At 37.3% G+C, this 16,448-nt stretch overlaps 1 protein-coding gene across 2 annotated transcripts in view; it reads right to left on the bottom strand.

Moving 5' to 3' along the window:
• Nucleotides 1–16,448, bottom strand: part of SKIC3 (SKI3 subunit of superkiller complex) — a 72,182-nt gene that overhangs the window by 11,102 nt on the left and 44,632 nt on the right. For both annotated transcript variants that reach the window (XM_074995315.1, XM_074995316.1), the window contains exons 27-35: nt 15,155–15,248; nt 14,452–14,529; nt 12,753–12,877; nt 11,874–11,997; nt 8,854–9,075; nt 7,565–7,637; nt 6,693–6,746; nt 6,472–6,583; nt 1,070–1,198 (exon numbers count right to left, since the gene is read on the bottom strand). In XM_074995315.1, the coding sequence (XP_074851416.1) occupies nt 1,070–1,198; nt 6,472–6,583; nt 6,693–6,746; nt 7,565–7,637; nt 8,854–9,075; nt 11,874–11,997; nt 12,753–12,877; nt 14,452–14,529; nt 15,155–15,248 (1,011 nt within the window). The remainder of the gene's footprint in view (nt 1–1,069; nt 1,199–6,471; nt 6,584–6,692; nt 6,747–7,564; nt 7,638–8,853; nt 9,076–11,873; nt 11,998–12,752; nt 12,878–14,451; nt 14,530–15,154; nt 15,249–16,448) is intronic.

The following is a 16,448-nucleotide window of genomic DNA, read 5'->3' as shown; positions in this document are numbered from 1 at the left end:
TGGAATGAATAGTCATAGAACGCCTGATCATACTACAACTGTGTTCTTAGACAGTGCTGTGAATCCTACATATGCTTCACTGTGATACTGCGACTGTGGTACTCTGGCTGGTCCCTCATCATAAAATGGACCTGATGCATTTCGGACCTCGGTGACCATCTCTGAAAGACAGGATTCAGGGGCATATGGGGAAGCGGCAGAAAAGACTAGAACTCTTAGAAGCCCAAGATGTTTTCTGGTTCCTGGTAGAACGGGAGTTGGGTTTAGCCCATGTGGCCTCAAAATCCAATACTGGCCCAGTACCTCCTTCCTCCCAGTTAAACCAGATTTCAAGCTGTGGGTATTCTGACTAATTCTTCCTTTCTCAAGTATTTTAATAAACCAGCTTCCCAAATCACAAATCTGCCAGAGTTAGTCTTTCCTGCCATCCTTGATACAGGTTTTATGCCATGTGGCTGAGCTTCATCTCCTAGCAGGTCCCTGCTACCTGCATGTTTCTCTCCCAGGCTCTCTGTGCAGGAGCTCCAGAGAGATACTCCGCATAGACCTCCTCATTAACACTTTCCCTGATTTCTGTAGGATGTGAGTAAAGCACTCACTTGCAGGTCTGTACTCTATAAATAACCACAGGCAGGCTGCCCTTACATCTCCACCCAAACCTAGCACTTAGTCAGATGGTTCCTGTCACCTGACCCTTCTATTCATTACCCGTCCAGGGTAGACTAAGTATAGTATAGATGCAGCTGAGCCCCAACCTCATAAAGGGACAGTGACAATCCATAAACACATTAGAAATAGAAACAATAAGTGAGTAGTTACTACTCTTCACCATGAACCAAAGAGATCTATCAGGTAGTTAAGGGAAACATTTTCCCCTTAAGATTGTCATTATCCTTCTATTATTTAACGCAAGCTAAACAAAGAATGGGTGTCTAGGGTCATGCTAGAGTCTAAATAATGGATAAAATACGTGGCAATACCCTTGACTACAAAAATCCCACAAACAACTAGTATTAGCATTTTTTCCTCTTCAAAAAGTATGAAAATTCAGAAGGTTTGTATAACTTACTTTTGGCTGAAACTGTGGCGACAAGTGTCATTTCTAGGTCTGTTCTCTTAGGCTGTGTGTAGTTCAAACAGACAAGAGTATTTTCAGCATGGCAGGCACCCATTAACACTGCCCATGTGGTAGGATCATCTGAAAAAAATAATTGCCCATATTTTCAGTACAATCAGCATGCCATTTACAGGAGTCTTCAAGTGACAAATGAGTTAACATCATAGCAGCCAAGGGATCCATAAGAAATTAGACACATTAGACAAAACTGTAATCGAGTAAAGAAATCAGTGGAATCTCCTGTTTGAATGAGGAGCCTCAATGTCAGTTTTAAAAAAAACAATACATAAATATCTTTTTGTTATCAGTACTCCATTCAGACCCAGTTCTGCTCTCAGATTCAAGCAGTTAAATGGGAGTTGCATCTGCATCTTAAACAACAGACTAAGGCCTAATGAATCACTGAATTGCATTTCATTCTAGTTTTATAAAGATATGTAGTAGAAAATAAAATCTGACAATTAGAACACTCGTTTAAATATATCATCACCACGTTTTCCTGTAACAGATAGTGCAATAGTATTATATTATGCCAGGGCATATTCTGTTGGACTTTTGAAGAAATGAAGTCTGTTTTCATGTAGATACTACAGTGATGGGTACTTTTGTAAGGGTAACATATTTCAAAGTAGGATGGCCTGATCAGTTCTTTCACTTTGAAAACACAGCTGTTCATAACCATTCTGCCCTGGTGTTGAAGACAGTATAATTCATCAGCACTAGGCAGTACTGCAATCCAGAACAAAAAGGAGAACTGTGAAGTTAGGGTCCCAAGAAGACAGAAGAGTATTAAGATGAGTCTGTTAAATCTTTAAAGAACACAAAATTTTAAAAGGTGTTCATTTTATCCCAACTATTTAGAATGTGTTTATGCTAAATCAGCTTGTCAGAGCATACATCTCAGACACAAGGCAAAAGTAAAAACGCAGCCCAGGAAGCTTCTCCGGACCTCTTCACCAATGCACCTCAAACATGTTCTCTTTTGAAGAGGCACTCTTGAAAAATGCTGGTCCACACAGTGAGAAATTTCAGCCCTGGGCAACAACTGTGACAAAGGTAATTGTATTTTTGCTATTTAACTACAGACTGGGCACATGTCTAGTAAGGATATGGACTAATAGCATGGCTCATTTTACTTATGACTCCAAATTGATGTGTGCTTGATCCAATTCCTAAAGGTAAACTATTTCTGATTTTAATATATACAATGCACACATATGGTCCCAAATATGTTTGCAACATGGATCTCTCTAGTAAGTTTGATTGTATATGAGAGATAGAGATGTAGGACAGCAGTAGGTTTACCTTCTCATGTGAAAAACTGATTAAGAGAAAGCTAGAAGGGCTCTATCAAAGAAACAAAATTTTTTTGCAGAATACAATGAACACATTCTGTTTGAAGACATCAAATAGTTTCACAAACATTAATCTAGCCAAGCATCCCTGTGCAAAAGTAACAATTAGTCCCACATTACTCAGAAGGAACAGAGGAAGAGAAAAATTAAACAATCTGCAGATTGTTAACAAACTCCAGTTTTGCAGAGCAAGGATGAAAATGCAAGACAGACTCAAAACTCAAACATTGTGCAATTAGCCACAAGCATATTTACTACAGAGGGACTGTCTCCATTTTTTCCCCCCAAAAACAAAAAACCAAACCAACCATCCACCACCTGTTTTTTTGGGAGAGAAACCCCTTGTGTTCACACTGCAATGGTTGTCATTCTGGAAGAACAGGGCATTTAACTCGAAGTAGTAACCCCAACAAAATAAACAACTTTTGCAACCCTTTGCTCCCTTTCAATTTCAAAATTAATTCAGTGTGTGCTAAGCAGAGGTAATTACAACGTAATTGGCCTCAAGAGAGACACCCTATCTTTGCTCTGATTTAAAAACTGGGCTCTAAGGTGAATGCTCAATTTCAAAATGCTCTTGCAGTGTAAATGCTCTTTTCAGAAATAACTTATTTTGATGTTAGAATGTTGAAGTAAATTATTTCTGAAAAATCCTGTTGTGTAGACATAGCCAGAGAAAGGAAAACACCTTGCCCGCTGCTAACCATTTAAGAACAGACTTCAAAAGACCCGTTGCTTGTGACCACTGCCTGCTTTCTGCCTGCAAATCTAGCATGTTATGAGATGGTTTTTTTTCAAGCTACATCTTTGTATCACTTTTTGCCAAATGACACTAAAATTTTTAAATAATTTATCTTGAATAACTGGGGTAATATAGGGGATCTCACTGGTCTGGATAGTTAAATTAAACTGGACATCGTTATACAGCATGCCTTACAGACAAGAGTTCAGCATTGGGAGAGTTCTTTTCCACTCCAATTAGATTATTTGATAAATGTGACATAAATAGCAATAAGGTGTGCATTGACATATACCTGGCCATATCACAGTCGTATTGTCTCCAGTCTTATATCACAGTCTCACGTTATCTCTGTCTTCACTGACCTTCGAATGCAAAAATGTTGTCTTTCCCTCCTCAGCACTGAAGTGCTTTCCCTATGCAGTCTTGTGAAAAGGGTATTTTAAACAGGATTTTAATGAAATGGAATTGTCCACCCCTATATTAAATATGTTATAGATTACATGGAAAATGGTTTTACTTTTAAGTAGAAGAGTTACAGCTAGGTCTTGGAGACCTACATAAAAATATTTTAGAATTAGATGCAATGCTATAACAGATTTTTTAAAGCAAATCTGGTATTTAGCTAAATATTACAAAATATTAGATATATTTTATTTTACTGGAAAATACTTGACTTGGAAGAGGAAATTTAAAAATGTGTTTTTGTCAATGTATTGCTTCAGAGATGCTGACTTAAAAGCCCGGAATTCTGTGTTAAGTGAAACATGAAAAAGCATGGACAAGGGCGCTACAACTTTCACTTAACTGTTTAAACCCTAACAGAGATGGACCTTTAGGAGTAAAAAGATTAGGTCAGTCTCTATGACCCAATCCATCTTAGCTTCTGCAGAGACCGCCAGTAAAGAGGTCATCTGTTGTGACAGGTTCACTAGGAACTGGACAGATCATTCCACAAACAACCCCAAACACATTCATAGGAAAATTACTCACACTCCTTGATAATATGGGAAGCACTGTATATGCACACTATTTCTGACGCTGAAGTTTTAAAGTACTCCATTCTGTGTAGGTTAATTATTCAGATACAGAGAGGCTGAATATGCCTGACAGGAAATACAAGGTGTTTGGGGAGCAGGGAGAGAAAGCTATACAAGTAATTTTCCTCACTCACTGCCCATACTGTTGCAGGAAGTGAAATTGCATCCAATAGCTAAACAGGATTTATAACTCACTATAAGCATAAGTACAGGAAACAGTTAATGTCCTAATATATTAAAGAGTGGTAGCCACAAAAATCAATGAGAAGTCCTGTGGCACCTGATATACTAACATTTATTGGAGCATAAACTTTCATGGGCAAAGACTCACTTATGACTACATGCATCTGATAAAGTAGGTATTCACCCACAAAACCTTATGCTCCAATAAATCTTTTAAGCTATAAGATGCCACAAGACTATGTGTTGTTTTTGTTAAAACAATATCGTAAAGTTCCACATTTGTTGTATCAACGGATAAAAACAACATTTCTCAGGTTACTGTATTAAGGTTGCAAATGTAGACACTCAAAAGTAAAGAAATGCCAAAATCAAGCAAACTTTAGCAATCTTAATTCAACCCCCTTGTGTATATGCATCATGATACAGTAGTTAATTAGATGGAACCAATACCTCATTCAGGCTACTTGTCACAACCTACTCCTTTCCCTGCCACCTGGCCTCCTTGCATTCAAATGAGATTGCTTCCTCCTCCAAGCTGCGTAGGTATCAGCAGGGAGGTCACAGGAAAGACTCCCTGCACTTAATTCCAGCACTCATACTGGAGCAGCTATTACAGGAAAAGTCCAGATGTATCCTTCCAGGCATGAGCTGACAGCAGCATGCTACGTTACTCTGTGGAGACTGTGCCAGCAGGCTGGTCAGCACTAAAGGCTTGAAAATGCTCGATGAATGTGGAACATTCCTTGATTTTGGCCAACAAAATATCCATGATCATTATGCGCAAGCACAAACGGAGTTTATTCTAGATCTTATAATTTGGCTGAATTTGGGCAAGGTTTCATGCTGACGGCAAAAAGGTACATCCCACGTGCAAAGGCCACTCCCCTGCCACATTACAAATCCTGGAGTCCAAAGCACAAGATGCTTAGTTTAAAAAGATCAGATTTTTTTTTTTTTAAGATAGGAAAAATATATTTTCTACTAACATTGTTCTCAGAAACCACTGACCTGCTCTAGTTGAATTTTTTTCCAAAACAAAATTCAGCCTGTAGGCAGATATTCACTAGGGAAAATTTTAGCCAAATGTATAAGTTTGAAAAAGTCATAACTACCTGAAATCAGAGTCTCATGAGAAGCATTGGACAACAAAGTTAAGAGGCATCAATTGTACAATCATTTGTATCTTCATAATGTCTGTAAGTCCAGATCATGGACCTAGGTTGCACTTGGACAGTGTCTAATACCCCAGGGAGACATCGAATTAAGTATAAGACAAGCTACAACAGATGGATATAGACATGGGAATACAAAGAAACAAGATGATTTTGGGCAGCATGGCAAACGGTGGACTCAGCACACCAGCAGCCTACACTGAATGTTTCTGTACGCATCACAGCAAAGGAGATTTTGAGAACGGGTGTGAAGGACAACAAAGAATCAATACTGAAAAAGAAACAAAGCTTCAGAAAGTGTTAAATCAGCCTATATGTGTGAGAAAGTGATATAAAATTTTTAGACTAAGTATTATGTTAAAATATACCACAGTATTGACATCACAGAAGAAATTTAGTAGTTTGGCAGTTGAATTTTGAGTGCTTGATTTCACCACCTCGATGTTAGTTTTGCTTTCACTGTAATAATGAAGATTGCCACTTGCTAACAAGACTATAGTACTAATCATGCAGTAAATTAACAGTGTTTGTAATTAAAATGCTAAAAAATTATGAACAGATCTTTAATGGTCAGCACAACAGGTCGTAATTAATTGATAGTCTGAATTTTGTTAATGATGTGTGAAACAACCTCCACCACCACTCATCTTTTCTCCTGTTGGGAGATCAAACAATTCCCAAAGTTCTCAAGGGGAGCCTCAACTTCAGCACCTACCTAACTGTGGATGTGTTCAAACAGTCTCTGGAAAGATAGTTATGTTTTACTTACCAATAGACTCTGCCTGGAATATGCTCGAATCCAGCCTAACAAAAGTTTAAAGTACAAAACAAACCCCAGAGTATGACTGTTTGTGATAATGATCACCTGGAAAAAGATGGACTGCCTTTTGGATATCCTTCAGTGCATTGTTCTTCTTGTTTTCAGCTGAATGACATCCCGCTGCCAAATGATTAACTGCAGTGTGCAGCAGGGCTTTCTATGCATGAAGAAGAGGCAACATTAGAGCTTCAAAACTACTTTATAAAAAAATAAAATGAGTTCACTTTAGGTTTATTAAATTAAGAAATCTGAAGTAAAAAACAAACCTTTCCATGGTTTAAATCAAGTATATGAGCAACATTTCCTGCCACAGCTCCACCCTACAGGATAAATATTGAAGAGATTATATCACTATTATTAAGTGCAGAGGTATTTGCAGGGGATGTTAAAATAACTGGACCATTTTTCTGATCCCAAACTACAGTATACTATTCGTTATCTGGATATTAACCAACCAGAATTCTTGGTTAATGGGAAAAATTTCATGAAGGGCAGTATACTTTCTCCTTTGCTAACCAGGAAAAATACAAAAATTATCAGGAATGCATTTCTGGTTGTAGTGTTTAAGTGTACAAAGGTTAGCTTATGGGTGATATACAGCATGGTTAACTAGCAGCAACAGAGAATGTCACGTATAGTTCATATAGAGGTCAGAAGAGGGAGTTCAAAGGAACCTTTGTACATCTGGGATGGGTCACTGATGCTGCCTGTGTGAAAGTGGAATAAAGTTACTTGTACATGTTCAAAATGCCAACTACATGTAATGTGTGACAATTTTGATCAATAGGTATCCCTCTGTTAACCAGAAAATTTGATTAACTGAAATCCCCGGATGTTTCTGGATTACAAAGAATATACCATATATCAGAAATATGCACTAATTTTGTGTCTGCAGACATTCTGTCTTCTAAGCTGATGCACAGTGCTTTGAGTTATTTTAAAGGGGAGCATTCCTTTTGTTGATGCGCGCGCACACAAAGAATATAGGTGTGCATGCAACTTGTCAGAAATGCAATTGGGAATGCAATCATAATCGTTATCAAATCAGGTTTTTAATTACTGAACTCTACTCAAATATAAATAGGTGGTGTTTAACACATGGACATAGCTCAACACATGATCAGTGCCACTTATTTACCTTTGCATTTTGGGGCGTATACAGAGGAACAAGTCGCGACAGAAGAGACCAAAGGGCAGGATCATCTGGGTTACTGTAGGAGAGAGTAAGGGTATTCAGAGTCACATTTCCTATAAAAGCGTACTTAGTCATGTGAATCTGGCTTGTCATATCTCTGGGTAGACATTTATTTTCACATCCACTACTTTAAATCAATTTGTATCTATAGTCTTCTTAAAAGAAGTTATACGAACAGCTTCCATGGCTGGCGACAAAGTGAACAGAGATACGATTATAGCTTACAGATAGACTGAAGACAAAGATCCATTAGGAAGAATGAAAAGAACAGACATGTTATTAAAGATCAGAAAGTTCTTCATGGGTTCTTCAAGACTAATAGGATGGCTATGTTAGGCTATGTCTATACTACCCTGGAAGACTGACCCGCTCAGAGTCCATCTTCTGGGATTTGATTTCACGCATCTGCTACTGTGGAATGTGAGGCTTGCGGTCTGAGGATTTGCAGTCGACCCCTGTACTCCTTGTGAGATGGGAGGAGTAAGGGAGGTCAACAGGAGAAACTCTCCTGTTGACTTTCTTCAGTGAGGATGGCCAGGTAAATTGATTGCAGATACATTAATTCTAGCTATGCAATTGCTGTAGCTAGAATTGCGTATCTGCAATTGACTTACCATCCCTAATGTAGACATAGCCTTAAACATTTGAGAAATGATAATACAAGTTGGTGGTGGTTAATGGCATTGCGAGGAACAAAAGCTTGAATCTTAACCACATTTAACTTAATCAAAAAGACATTAGCTAATGGAGCCATCTACCTAAGAAACCATTTAAGATTACTTTAGATAAAACCTGAGGGATCAATGCAGAGAAAAATCCACTGCACTGAAGCCAGCTTATCCAGCTTGATCTGTAAGATTTTATTAAATGATCCGGAGACTGGACAATGAGAAGTTTATACTCCACACATTAGCTCTAACTACATTTATAAAATAGGAGCATATTACCCTGTGGTACATATAGTAAAACAATTTGATCCAATAAAAAAAGGCACCATGACAACATTTCAAAAATGCAAAAATAAAGACAGCTACTGCCATTTGACTTGATTGAAATGAATAACACTTGTCACTCTTAAGAGACCAGAGTTTGTCTGTCAAGATGCTGTAAAAGCATAGAGAGTTGCTTCGTAAGCCTTGTCTCCACAATTAAACCAAGTTTAAAAAAGGATAATTTTGCACTGGAGGGTAAAGTTTAATTGCCATTAGTATACAAAAATGCAGACTACACACCTGTGGACAGCTCTGGAAGCTTGCCTCTGCACTCCCACATTTCTGCCTTGCAGTGCATACACAGCAGATGTAACAAGGCACCTATCGTAAACATTAGCCTTTTTTTGTGTGTGCTTCAGGAATTCTTTAAGTGCCGCTGTGGCAAGTGTAGCATCCTGTTTTGTCAGACCTAGAGTGCAAAGAGCCTGCAGACTTTCTATAGTAGGTTCCTTTAATATAGAGCTGTAAATACAATGGAAAACAGGTTATTATATAATATTATACTGGCCGCAAATATAATTTGTGGGATTTGTTATCTGCTTCCATTTGTCACAGCATTTAACAACAAAGAGCAACTTAATTACAAGATTCACTCTGAGTTCTAAGTACCTCTTCAGAGCAACCAGAAATTCTCTTCGGCTCACATGGTTGAATTCCGAATCCAGCTGTAGTTATGTGCTGCAGTGAATCAATAGTCTCTGATGATGGGACTCTCGCACTCAGTCCCAAATTAACATTCTGAAGTCCTTTGGTTACGATAAGTACAATGATTTATGTGGGTTTCAGCTTTTAAAGCTTATCACAATTGCTTAGCAAGAATCAGGCACGTTTAGTTATCTTTGTTTAAAAGGCGTATTCATAAAAAACGGAGACATATTTCCACCACCCTATGTACTTACCTAGTCATACCGAACAATATGACGGGGTGGAGAGTGGAACTTTGCTCCCTTCCCACTTTTTTGAGACTATGGCAGGATTTGACAGTAGAGGTAAATAATTTTGTTATGAGATTTTTATTTTTGGTTCCCTAGAATAAACTGGATCAAATTTCTGCCTGGAAAAGAATTCTTTCCTGTGTTTCAGGTAGCTGTAGCATTTCTGTATGGTTTTCCTAGGACACCTAAATTAACATTAATTGTGTTGAGCAATAAAATCTGCACAGAGGTAACCTTCAGAGTACAGGCTATGTGCATTCCACAGTTTATAAAAAAGAGAAGGGGAAAAAGGAATATTTATATTTTTGACAGTATCTCATTTTGAGTAGTCTGCATTACACCAATATGACTACCGCAATTCTGTGCTGTAGCAACAGGAATCAAGAAGGTAAAGAATTTGCAGTCCAATCAGTGGATTAGTTCTGTTGCTGCACATGTATATAACTGTACATACTACACTTTCTATGAAGATTTTCTGAGAAAATATGTGCAAGGAGATTAGGAAGTTAAAATGAAATCTATGTGCATTAGCCACTGCTGGTCAATCTTTAGTACCAATTTGGAAAGAATATTGGAAATCAGAATCAGAGCCCAATGGAGTAAGTTCTTTTACACAAAATAAATGTTCATCTCTATGAAAAGTATTCGAAATACTTATTCAAACCATTTAGTTACATTGCTGCTGAAATAAGTACAAAAGTAGATATTATAGAAAGCTTTGAATGGCTGTAATGTAGAAACAATGGGAGAGTTGAGAAAAACTGATGCAGTAAAACTGAGTACCACAAGAGATTGCAAACATTCAAGATGTTCTGATATAAAGGAAAATTACCAATGTACTATCATTTGATCAAATTAAAAGAAAACAACTGTCAGAAGGTGCAACGATAATTCACTTAGTGGTCACATACTAAAATTGGAAATAAATATAAAGGAGACGCTGCCTGTTGTAATTTATCAATATAATGTGAATAAGCTCCTAAACATATTGGTTGTATGGTTTTGTTTTAGTACTGATGATTTCACTGGAGGTCAAAAATGTAATATCCTACTTCTACATTGTGTTGCTAATCAATGGAAGAAAAACTATCCTTCACCATCTTAACAATTTTTTTTTTTGTAAAGAAGGATGAAAAATTTACTTATTAAAAAAAGAAGGCTCAAAAATAGGTAGAACATTTAGACCTTTTTCTTCTAACTCAAGATGAGAGTTATACGAGGTACAGACATCAAATGCGTCTAATTATGTGAAATTCTTTTTGGAGGTTTTTTTAATGTTGCCATCAGTCCACCGTATAGGATATAAAACCCAACCATAACATTTAAAATCTTAACAGATTTCACTTTGTAATGTTAAAATTTACCCATTTCCAGAGCATTTACTAGTTTTCTTTAAGGCTAGTGATTAATGTTATATAGAAAGTAGTCATTGTTGAAATGTTTGCTAACAACAGAAAGAACACTGCCATGACTAACTAGAAATAACATTTTCCTACGTCATGTTAATCATCAATTACTCAGAATTTAAAGCATGAGGTCACAGACCTCAATTATCTCAGTAATTTGAGGATTTGCTGGTGGGATGGAGATGGTTATGTTTCTGACATTATCCTTAGGCTAACATTACTATCCCTGTTTACTGATCTTCTTTACACTTGCTGTTAAGAGTCTGAAATGGTAGAGGCTAATTTCCTGCTGCCAACTGCCCAATAACAGACCAGGCACCTTTTTTCAGTCTTCTGAATGCTGAAAGACTTAAAAAAAAAACAACCCAAAAACAAAAACACCCCGCTAGTTATAAAACGCAGAGGTGACACAGGATGGCTGATCTTTAAGTGAAATCTAGAGAATAATGCCATGGCACTGTGTGGTGCTTAGAACTTTATTCTTTGTGGGATTTTTAATTACTTAGGTTAAACTCTGATTAATCAAAAGTCTCATTTCTTGTAGCTGAACACCACACAAAAATGCTTTTCCAAGACTGGAAGTGTTTTATATTGTCTGAAGAAAATTAAGATAGGAACTTATTTTGAAAGAATGCCACAGATATAGGAAATTAAGTTTTGAACAATATATAAGTTTTTAAATTTAAACACATTTTAGACATATACAACAACCTTCACGTTTGTTGAGCAAGCTAAGTATTAGTGGTAGATTTATTACTACCACTTTCAAACAAACTACAATGTGGCCCTCAGTGTCAGTACCTCATTACTTTGGAGCTTCAAAAAGCAAGTCCAATAAAAACTTCAAAGTTCTAGCTTCTAAAAGTACTCGCAAATTCTGGCAACTTCTCTCTCACACATACGCCTACCATCCACATACCATTTGAAAAGCAATGTCTTTGCTGCATCCACTTTATTCTGTTTGTACTCCATTATTGCAAGGGCTGTCAAGATATGGGCTTTGTCTTGTTCAGATTCAGCAAGAGACAGGGCTCTCTCGTAAGCTGGGGATAGTAAAGCAAAAAGGAATTTAAAAAAAATATGCAAGAGCTATAAAAGCATTCTGTAATGACAAGACAGAAATATGCACATGCACTTTGAGAGTATTTAATTACAAGGTCACACATTTTTCCCCACAGGACCCCTGCACTTTCAGTGTACAGGTTAGATGGAAAGGGACAGAATTACAGTTGTACAAGTACATGCAACTAAGTCTGGCAATTTCTAACTTTTCAGGGTTTGATTTTGAAATCTAAATCTTCATGTGTGCTAAAAATTGTTGAAAACTGATAGCAGAACAAGAGAACACCTTTTTTTTTTCCAGATGTTTCAAGATTCCCCATCCTAATCAGCAGAAACCAATTTTTAAAGTTTAGTCTTCACCTTCATTCACAACCTTAAATTTTCCTACCCTTTCCTACTATACATAGAAAGAGTAAGCAAGTACTGTTACTTCCACAGTGACCTGTCCTGAGGATATCAATGGATATGTTAAAGATATTTTTCCAGTATACTGCAATAGTTCATAGTACTTGAGAAGCAGTCAGATTATTGTGATGAATTTTACACAAAAGTAAAGATTCTCTCTCTTTTTTATACCCCACATGACACCAGTGTGTGCATAAGTTGGGACAGAATTTGGTTGGTTAGGCGTACAAAATCAAAAGGGCTAAGTGTTCATCTAGACAATGTCATATTCCTTTAATATCAGGAAGGTACAAAGGTAACTCCATCTTTGTTTAAACAAACACACACTTACCTTTAATGCTGTCTTGTAAAAGCCCTTTCTTGAAATAAGCTAGTGCAACTCCTAAGATGCCATCTAATTGCGTGAGATGAGTGGACACGTAAGCCTGGATGGCCTCGTCATATTGACCTATAGCACTAAAAAAAAAAGAGAGAGATGCCCCAAATCAACTTTGAACTGCATTTTTAAGCAGGCCCAGTTCATGAATTGCACAGCCATGAGCCAACATTCACTAATGTGGTCTTTTAGAAACCCAGTACATGAAAGAGAGGGGAGGTTGCTGAATTTTGGTTTAAAAAAATACAGAACCATTAGTACCTGCAAACTCTTTGCTCTAGGTGGATACAAACTCACTGTTAACATTTATGCCTGCAATCCCATTTCACTTACATGAAAGTTTCAAGTCCACATTAGTAGCTCAGAAATATTCCATTCAGACAGATTTATACAGTTACAGCTTGCTGAAGTTACCTGATATTTGTATAAACACACGAATTCACATACAATCTAGGGAATGAGATAATCGTGTGATACAAAGATACTGACTAATGATTATTATGGGTGAGAAGAAGAGGGATCCAGCAATCTTGATCTGAATAAGACCATCATAGCAGAAATACAAGAGTACTTTTTACATTACTAATCATGGGAATGTTGTATTCCCACAAAAAAGGTTGCATCATTTTGAAGTCTTCCTAGAAATGACCAAATTCACATGAAATACATATAATGTGGAATGAGGACACTGAGCATCACAATACTTAAGTGAATCTCTTTAATCTACCAAGATCCTCTTAGAATTAAGTATCACAGGATGACGTGATTTCTCCAGGATGAGGGCACTGGCTCTGTCGCTCATGTTGAGGTCAGGGACAGGTATTTCTTGCCTAAGAAATATTTACTTCAAAACCCCTAACAGGGCAGAAGCCACCACAAAGTAGTCCATCTGAAAGTGTCTTTCAGTGTCAAGATTCTCTCCATCCTATAACCCTGCGTTGGACTCGGAAGGCAAGAAAGTATTGATGCTTCTGTCTGCTGAGGCACACACCATACTCAGTAGAATAATTTGTACAATAGTGCTGCTCAGGAGAACTAGTTCAAATCAGTCAGCATGATCCCAAAGGTCAAAACAACACAGCTCTGCTCCAGGACCACTCTCACCCCAGGAGCACTAGCTACAAGATGCCAGTCTATGGGGATTTCTCACATAACTGCAGACTTGAGCATGGGCAACCTCCTGGAACTGTTGGACCCTAACCTCACCACAACATTTCTTGCTTTAAAAAAAGTAGTGATGGCATACAACAGCTAACTACTCTCACTACAAACTGGATTACCTGAAAGAAAAAAGAGAAGTAAACTCCAAATAAGAGGACAGGTAGAAAAACCAAGAAGAGAGTCTGAGCTCCCTTCCTCAAGCTACGTAAGTAGAGACAAGCAATGCTAAGCTAAACCTGTTAAATTATGAGTAAAGCTCAGAGGTTTAAGAGTGAAAAACAGTGAAAACATTTAATAAAGGTCCATGTCTGAACCTGAAGCTCCCATTTTTGTGCTGTGTGATACAAATTGAAATTATATAGCATATTACCTGCCACAAAGTACCCACTAAATGAAAGATACGTCTATTCCTTTTTCTGAGGTGGAATTACTCAAAGTAGTCCTATGTTACTGCAGGAGTTAACAAAAAATAAAAACAGAAAACACTGCTTACCAGAGTGATCTACCATAATTTAGCACTGCTATGTTATACTTCTCTTTATCTTCAGATTTCTTCAGCAATGAGACCGCCCTTGAAAGTGAGCATAAAGACCGAGTGACTTACAAATAGTGCCCAGTAGTACACCCAAATGATTGTTACACTGTAAATGTGTGTCAATAAAAGGTTACTCGATATTTAATAAGATAAAAGATGAGTCAGTGATTACTACACTGTAAGTATTGTTCTGTCCTTAATGGTGGCTTAAAATTACAAAACATTTGCTATGTTCAGTCACCATTAATGCATCCATGCCATGCCCTTTTCTATAAAGAACTGTGTGTGTATGTTATTTTAACAGTTTCCTTGCCATAAATACAATAAATGATATTTTGTTTATGAAGTCATACTGAAAGCGTCAATATACTGCAAGAGTCTGCGGAAATTTCCACCTTTTTGAGGAGTGGGTTAACTACATGCTAATGCTAGTGAATGAATGCTTAGAAAGGTATTTAACTTACGTGTTTTACATGCTAACTAGCCTTATCATTCCAGTAACATCAAGTGCTAGGAATAGATCAGGCATTCAATATCACCTTTTTAAATGTGATTGGTTAAAACAGGCTGAAGAAACTCAGCAAATAGTGTTAAGGGAAGGAACATTTTTCACCCTGAGTGTACATTTCATCACTTAAAATCTCTTCAGTGTATAGATTACCTTTGATAAGCATCCGTTGCCTGCTTTTTCAGTTGCAGATATTCATTCAAATAACCCAGCATCATGAAAGCAGATGCATCATTTTGAATTCTTTCTGGAAGACCGGATATGATCATACACTCAATGAGCAGTGAAAAAGCACCAGGGACATGTGGTGAAACATATCACAGTGGGGTATATTTTTTCAAAGCAACTGGTTGAGTTCTAGATATCATGTGCTCAATGAAGTCCTTGGAGATTCATTTTAACACCCTTCACCCAATACGTGGAAAAAAATCTATCAAAATTCACCCCATCTTTAAATTAGTCCAAGAGGAGATTTTATTTGCTGTGACATTAGCGTTATTGAGTTTCATCTTTTTCAAGATCTTCTATAAATGACTCTCACTAGAAAATATTGCAAAAGCAATGAGAGGCCTGTGGCACCTTATAGACTAACAAATGCATGAGCATAAGCTTTCATGGGCAAAGACCCACTTTGCCAGATGCAGTCCTGCATCTGAGGAAGTGGGTCTTTGCCCACGAAAGCTTATGTTCATACATTTCTGTGAGTCTATAAGGTGCCACAGGACCCCTCGTTGCTTTTGCAGATCCGGACTCACACGGCTACCCCATGATACTAGAAAATATTAAGATTCTATAACTACAGCCTCAAATTTCTATATTATCTGGAAAGTTTAAATCAATATTAAGCTACAAAATTGGACATTCTTGTCAACAGCACATGTTCAGTAGTAAAAGTGATTCTGTTAGCAGCATCTTTCAACAACAAATCAGTCAAGGCCCTGATCCTACATTCCTTACTCTTCCCTTCAGGTAGATTTCTTTTTGTCTCTCTTTACTCAAGAAAGGTGGTCTTCTTGGGATATTTTCATTAGGCATAAATTTAATCAAAACAAAGACATACACATAAATACACGATACATTTTAGTTGTCTGCTTCATGACTCAGAAAAGCCTCCCCACACACAATAATTCAGGACTAGCTCAATTTTGGCAGAAGTGATTAAGAAACAGCTCAGACATACTCATGCTAAATAGTGACAGAGAGGTAGTCGTGCTAGTCTGTATTCTATCAGAACAAATAAACAGTTATGTAGCACTTTAAAGACTAACAAAATAATTTCCTTGGTGATGAGCTTTCATGGGACTATTCCTCAGCTCTTGTCCCCTATTACCTCTCCTTTACTTACAATATATCAATGACATTTTTATCATTTGGACCCATGGTAAAGAGACTCTAGAAGAATTCCACAGAGACTTCAACAATCTGCACCCCACCATCAACTTATGCC

The sequence above is a fragment of the Carettochelys insculpta genome, chromosome 5 (assembly GCF_033958435.1).
Source record: "Carettochelys insculpta isolate YL-2023 chromosome 5, ASM3395843v1, whole genome shotgun sequence".
NCBI classification, from domain to species: domain Eukaryota; kingdom Metazoa; phylum Chordata; order Testudines; family Carettochelyidae; genus Carettochelys; species Carettochelys insculpta.
The sequence above is the reverse complement of the archived record's forward strand: the minus strand, read 5'-3'. Positions and strand labels throughout refer to the sequence as shown.